The 7,262-nt window shown below is 43.8% G+C and overlaps 1 protein-coding gene across 1 annotated transcript; it reads left to right on the forward strand.

The window, feature by feature from the left end:
* The first annotated feature begins 1,812 nt into the window (after positions 1-1,812).
* Positions 1,813-2,497, forward strand: LOC123440954. Its single transcript, XM_045117493.1, has one exon. It carries the CDS (start codon positions 1,882-1,884, stop codon positions 2,239-2,241), a length of 360 nt encoding a protein of 119 aa, XP_044973428.1. The 5' UTR covers positions 1,813-1,881; the 3' UTR covers positions 2,242-2,497.
* The last annotated feature ends 4,765 nt before the right edge of the window (positions 2,498-7,262 follow it).

A 7,262-nucleotide genomic window follows, 5' to 3' on the forward strand; every position in this document is an offset into this window, starting at 1 on the left:
TTTTCGTTTCTCTTTCTCTGTCATAGCGGTGGCGAGGGGTGGTGGCGCAAGTGGATGGCGACAAGGTGGAGAATGTGTGTCCGAAAGGACATAGGTAGAATGGGGTTTCATGATGTGCATATCTTCAACTTGGCAATGCCAACCAAATAATGTTGGTTAATATTCAAACCCATTAGCACGCTTATCGATGATATATTGGCGTATCAGTAAATGTTGGATGTGTGGAGTTCGTCTTGATTGTTATTTCGGTGCTGATTGGGAAAATGTGCTTCTCAGCCTGAGCTCTGAGCTCGGGTGAACAGTAAAATTGAGTTTTTTTAAAAACAATTGAATTTTTTGGTGACAAACATTGACAATAGTTCTAACGGCTTGCAAAATTTCGTTATGAAATCACATCTGTGGAAGCCGTGGCAAAAAAAAAAAACAAAATCGATACTTCAAAATGCTAAACCCTAAAGTATCGATTTTGATTTTTGCCACGCCTCACACAAATGTGATTTTCTGATGAAACTTTTGCAAAATATTAAAAATTTTGTGAATGTTTATCATAAAAAAATTAGATTTTTTGAATTAGTTTCGATTTTACCGTTTACCCGAGCTCAAATCTCGGGCTGAGAAACTCCTCGTTCTGCTGATTGGCACATTACAACAAGACTTCTTGCATAGCATGTTGGTGGCGGCAACACATGTGACTTTAGCTATATATGGTAGTGCTCTTCACGTATCATGTCTCGAGTTCCGGGATGAATACCCTAGCTCGGACCTTCAGAGTAGCGTTCCAGTTTACACTACCTTTTTGAAGGCACCTTTTGGGAATTTTCCTCAGCTCGTGGGTGAAAACCCATGTTCTGAGCTACATGGTTGGATCTGCTTCATGCACCGTCTTCTTGTTTGTGTTGGGGAACCTTCTCCTAGTGTGGAGAAAAAAAGCACGGAAATTGTTGATGATTTGCTACAGTGGGCCATTCGTCTTGGCTAAACCTTTACGGATCCTTTTCATGTCTTTCCTTCTTTTTCTTTTCCTTGCTGGATGTGTGTTATGTTGGTATTCTCTTGATGTAACATTATGAATGGATAAAAACACACTGTCAAACTTATAAGCTAAAGGATTTCCAGTTTTGCATCATGTGCATCGAAATCAGATTATAATTTTACTGATAGAAATTGTCAATATACTTGTCACTTTGGGGTTCACACGCGTCTATGTTATACTCAGCGTTTGATTTATATTTATATGAAAAGCAATAACTTTCAAGGTTTAGCACATGGCATCAATTTGTCAGATGCGTTGCGGCACTAGTGGGCTCTTCCAATTAAGCAGCATGTGACTAGTGTACATGTTGCCATATTGCGCGGTATCTGTTTTTGTTTGGCTCCATCGTTCTTCGACACCAGCCGTCCCTCTTCACTGTCAGGAGCGCTAGCTCGATCTTGCGTGTCGACATACTCCCTCCATTCCTAAATATAAGATCTTTTAGAGAGTGCATTATAAACTACATACGGATGTACATAGACATATTCTAAAGTGTAGGTTCATTCATTTTGTTCCGTATGTAGTCTTATATTTTGGAACGGATGGAGTATATTATTGCTACACGGCCATGCATGCATGTGAACTAGAGCAAATCAAGCTGCTACGTACTGCATGTGCGTAGATGTACACGTACAAAAGCTCTTGCACTTGGAAGGCTCAGACTGGCAGTCTGGCACATCGATCGATATTGTCCAATTCAGATGGGGGCCATGAAAGGTGCCCAGTACCAAACCTGGATCTACTATAAGCCTGCAGTGCTGCTCGTCCTAGCTACGGGAACTCGCAGCACTTTCTTCCTGTTCCACTCCACAGTTATCCAACACAAGCCGATCGATCAGCTGGCTAGCATGGACAGGAAGGTGTGCATCCCTCTCGTAATCCTCGCGTTAGCTGTGCTCGCTGGCCCGGGCACCAAGGCGGCGGCGCTCGCCGGCGGCACTGCCACCATCCACGCGGGGTCGGCGATGCGACAGCTGATGTCAGCGTCGCTGCCGTCGTCCATGAAGCTGGAAGACGGCGTGGCGCCGGAGCTCGCGGTGAACCAGGAGGTGCACGTGCACCGCCGCGTCCTTGGTGAAATCAGCGTGCAAGGCGTGCAGGATGGCGCCCAGCCAGCTTGCGGCAAGACGGGTTGTCCAGCGAAGGGACAGCCGTACACCGGCCATGGATGCACAACCATTAACCGATGTCGCACAGGCACAAAGTGAATGGACCTGCGCTATGTATGGACGTCAACACAACCACTTTTCCTGCCCGGCGTCCGTACGTCCATGGGTGCACTCGCGGGCTCCATCGATCCATGTTCTATTTTTTACTTTCCTTCTGCATTTCAGCACCGTTGTTGCTATTGCTATATGGTACTCTCTCCGTTCCTTTATACATATATATTTGTTTTTCTGATGAAATTTCACAATGTAAGATGCATTTCTTCTACTTCGCCGTAATTCTATTTTTAGTCCTCCAGAAAAAGAAAATACATCTTCCCCGATTGCATGTATATATCTCTTTGTAGAGAAAAAAAATAGGAAACTGTTTCTCTCCTGTATCATTTCCTTTCCTAGACAAAATAATTTACTTGCCGATAATCCACTAATAACCCAAGGAAATTTTGTGCCAATAATTATGTGTCCTGGTCACCATGTTAAAAATAATACATTTTACATAAAGGAATGGCGGGACTATATATTAAAATAAAGTCCTTTCAAGGAAACCTTTTTTACCACCTCCCGGACTCTGCAGCTAGAGTATGCACAACTGTGATCACTGAAATGCTTGATTAACATTTTTAAATACATGGTAACTATTATTTTCATACACATTTAACATTTTCAATACTTGATTAACAGTTTTTGAATACACGGTCATTTTTAAAATACTGAGAAATATTTTCTCTATGCACATTGTATTCTTTGTATACATGAGAAATATTTTTTTCATCCACATTGTATTTTTTGTATACATGAGGAATACTTTCTCTATACGCATTTAATTTTTTTAAATCCATGGTCAACATTTTTTCAAATAGTTGACGTCATGTGTTCTCTGTAATATTTTATGTCGAATGTTTGGAAGTACATAAAAAAGTAAGAAAAAAATAAAGCAAAAAACACACAAAAACATAAAACATGAAAAACCCCGAGGCTATGGCATCCCTCGTGCCTCCCTACTGGCGAGGCTTCCCTCGGTTTCGCTAGAAGCAAGGTATAACAGCGCCAGGTTTATTTTTTGTTGCATAATTTTTTTTTCATTCAATCAAGGTGTTTCCGTACAATCCTCCTGGCATAGTCTGCTAATCTCGTCGGGCCATGGCGGAGCCCGACAGCAGTGTGAGTAGAACATTTGCCCATCTGGGCCAGTGCATGAGCAACCTATTTCTGTGGCAAATACACTTTTGTTCCTGGCAGGGGCGGACACAAGATTGTATTTTAGAGAGGGCAAAGATGTGTTGAATAGGGAAAAAAATTATTTGCTAAGTGGGGGCAAATCACTATTTTGCATGGCATATTACAAGGACACTGAATATTGAGTGGGGGCAGCTGTCCCCATGGCTTGCACGCTGGAATCGCCCCAGGTTGGTGGTTATAGGTAACCTATATGAGATTTTCTTTAATAATTAATAAAAAATTCAAAAAGTTTTAAAGTAGTTTTAGATTAAACTTGACTTTGTTTTGCACTAGTATATAAGTTTTGACAAAAACAATCAACATTGACTTCTGGGAAAAAAACACAAAATTTATTTGCTACTAGTAGAACGCTCCTGTGTTGCTACGGGCCTTTTGTTGTATATGTAAAACTGAGCGAATTTTTGGCCATTTCCAACATCATCCGTCTCAACACCCTTGTCGGTGAATTATTTTTAAACGCTGACATGGTCCATTTACATCTCTCTCATATTCTACAAAAATAAATATATATATATAAGCACACATTTTGTATTATCATGCACAACAAAAATATAAAGAATATTTATTTTTATGCATCGCTACTGATTGTAAAACTCAATGTTTTTTTCATTCTGGTCCTTCATAAAGCTTTGTTAATCGACATTTTCAAAGCATCATCAAAAGTCATTAGTTTTTATTTTGGTCTACCAAAGTGAACATATAAACAATACTAAATTAAAAATAATCTCTAAATGCGAGCATATGCATTTTTAGTAGGAGTAAGTAGCATTCTGCTTTTAATAGAGTGAGTCACATTCCATTTTTAATAAACTGTAAGCTCGCCTATTTGTAACTTTTTAGGGTATCCGATATTTTCTACTATATAATAGTATGTGACTTCTGTCTCATAACAAATAACCGTTTTCCCTGAGAAGGCACCGCTCCTTTGCTTCTTATTTTTAAAAAGCAATTCGCTCTCTCATTCTGTCAGCTCATGGCACAACACTCACACTCAGATCTCATCCTCCGACATGCTCTCCTTGCTGACATTGTTGGCATCAAATCACACCACGGTGTTCAACTCGCACCTTCTTCTGAGCGCCGACTCCCGTTCCCTCCATGGTGTTGCCCTCCCCCTCCTCTCCCATCTATGGCATCCACGGGCGATTCCCAGTGCCAAGGAATGCACACAATCTTCTTATAGACATCACATTTTATTCCTTTTCATCGTCTTCTTTTGCTCCAGTCATGACCACCCCTCATATTCTTGTTAAGCTGCTCGATAAAATTGTGTTGTCCTTTCTCTCAAGTAGGTTTCGATGCTCTAACAACTGCCTCGCGACCTAATCGTCGTTATTGTTGGCGATGGTGGTGATGGTGTTGGAAATATGCCCTAGAGGCAATAATAAAATGGTTATTATCATATTTCCTTGTTCATGATAATCGTCTATCGTTCATGCTATAATTGTATTAACAGGAAACAGTAATACATGTGTGAATGAATAGATCACAATGTGTCCCTAGCAAGCCTCTAGTTGGCTAGCTCGTTAGTCAATAGATGATCATGGTTTCCTGATCATGGACATTAGATGTCATTGATAACGGGATCACATCATTGGGAGAATGATGTGGTGGACAAGACCCAATCCTAAGCCTAGCACTAGATCGTATTGTTCGTATGCTAATGCTTTTCTAATGTCAAGTATCTTTTCCTTCGACCGTGAGATTGTGCAACTTCCGGATACCGTAGGAGTGCTTTGGGTGTATCAAACGTCACAACGTAACTGGGTGACTATAAAGGTGCACTACGGGTACCTCCGAAAGTGTCTGTTGGTTTGGCACAAATCGAGATCGGGATTTGTCACTCCGTGTGACGGAGAGGTATCTCTGGGCCCACTCGGTAGAACATCATCATGAGCTTAATGTGACTAAGGAGTTAGTCACACGATGACGTGCTACAGAACGAGTAAAGAGACTTACCAGTAACAAGATTGAACAAGGTATAGGTATACCGACGATCGAATCTCGGGCAAGTTCTATACCGACAGACAAAGGGAATCGTATACGGGATTGATTGAATCCTTGACATCGTGGTTCATCCGATGAGATCATCGTGGAGCTAGAGGGAGCCACCATGGGTATCCAGACCCCGCTGATGGTTATTGGCCAGAGAGGTGTCTCGGTCATGTCTGCCTGTCTCCCGAACCCGTAGGGTCTACACACTTAAGGTTCGATGACGCTAGGGTTATAGGGAATTGTTATACGAGATTACCGAAAGTTGTTCGGAGTCCCGGATGAGATCCCGGACGTCACGAGGAGCTCCGTAATGGTCCGGAGGTAAAGATTGATATATAGGACGGATGGTTTCGGACACCGGAAGTGTTTCGGGCATCACCGGTAACGTACCGGGACCACCGGAGGTGGTCCCGGGGGACCACCGAAGGGGGGTGACGATCCCGGGAGGCTAGATGGGCTAAGTGGGGAAGGGAACCAGCCCCTAAGTGGGATGGTGCGCCCCCCACCCAGCCCATGTGCACCAGGAAAAAGGGGAGAGGGGGGAACCCTAATTTAGGTGGGCCTTAGGCCCACCAGAGGGGTGCGCCACCCCTCCCCCTTGCCCTGGCCGCCACCCCTCTCCCATCTAAGGGCTGCCGCACCCCTTAGGGGTGGGAACAATAAGGGTTGTGCCCCCTCCCTCTCCCCCTATATATAGATGAGGTTCGGGGCTGTTTGAGACACGGTTTAATCTCTCTCTCTCGGCGCAGCCCTGCTCCTCTCCCTCCTCCTCTCTGCCGGCGCTTGGCGAAGCCCTGCCGGGAGACCTCGTCTCTCCACCAACACCACGCCTTCGTGTTGCTGGTCTTCTTCCCCAACCTCTCCCTCCTCCTTGCTGGATCAAGGTGCGGGAGACGTCACCGGGCTGCACGTGTGTTGAACGCGGAGGTGCCGTTGTTCGGCACTAGATCGGAATCGCTGCGAGTACGACTCCATCAACCGCGTTCTAGCAACGCTTCTGCTTAGCGATCTTCAAAGGTATGAAGATGCTCTTACCCCTCTCTCGTTGCTGGTCTCTCCATAGGAAGATCTGAACATGCGTAGGAAAATTTTGAATTTATGCTATGTTACCCAACAGTGGCATCCGAGCCAGGTTTTCTATGCGTAGATTCTATGCACGAGTAGAACACAAAAGTTGTGGGCGATGGTTTGTCAATTTGCTTGCCGTTACTAGTCTTATTCTTTTCCGGCGGTATTGTGGGATGAAGCGGCCCGGACCGACCTTACACGTACGCTTACGTGAGACTGGTTCCACCGACAGACATGCACATCGTGCATAAAGGTGGCTAGCGGGTGTTTGTCTCTCCTACTCTAGTCGGATTGGATTTGATGAAAAGGGTCCTTATGAAGGGTAAATAGCTTTGGCATATCATCGTTGTGGCTGTCACGTAGGTAAGAAGGAGTTCTTGCTAGAAACCCAAATCAGCCACGTAAAACTTGCAACAACAATTAGAGGACGTCTAACTTGTTTTTGCAGGGTTTGACATGTGATGTGATATGGCCAAAGTTGTGATGTTGCATGTATGATGTATGAGATGATCATGTTATTGTAATAGGTTTCACGACTTGCATGTCGATGAGTATGACAACCGGCAGGAGCCATAGGAGTTGTCTTAATTTATTGTATGAGATGCAACGCCATGTGCTTAATACTTTTACTTCATTGCTAACGGTTAGCCATAGTAGTAGTGATAGTAGTAGTTGGCGTGACGACTTCACGGAGACACGATGATGGAGATCATGATGATGGAGATCATGGTGTCACGCCGGTGACGATGATGATCATGCGA

Source organism: Hordeum vulgare, chromosome 3H (assembly GCF_904849725.1).
Source record: "Hordeum vulgare subsp. vulgare chromosome 3H, MorexV3_pseudomolecules_assembly, whole genome shotgun sequence".
NCBI classification, from domain to species: Eukaryota; Viridiplantae; Streptophyta; class Magnoliopsida; order Poales; family Poaceae; genus Hordeum; species Hordeum vulgare.

Excerpts from the sequence above, each read along its gene's own strand:
- LOC123440954 (XM_045117493.1), top strand. The coding sequence starts at position 1,882 with ATGGACAGGAAGGTGTGCATCCCTCTCGTAATCCTCGCGTTAGCTGTG.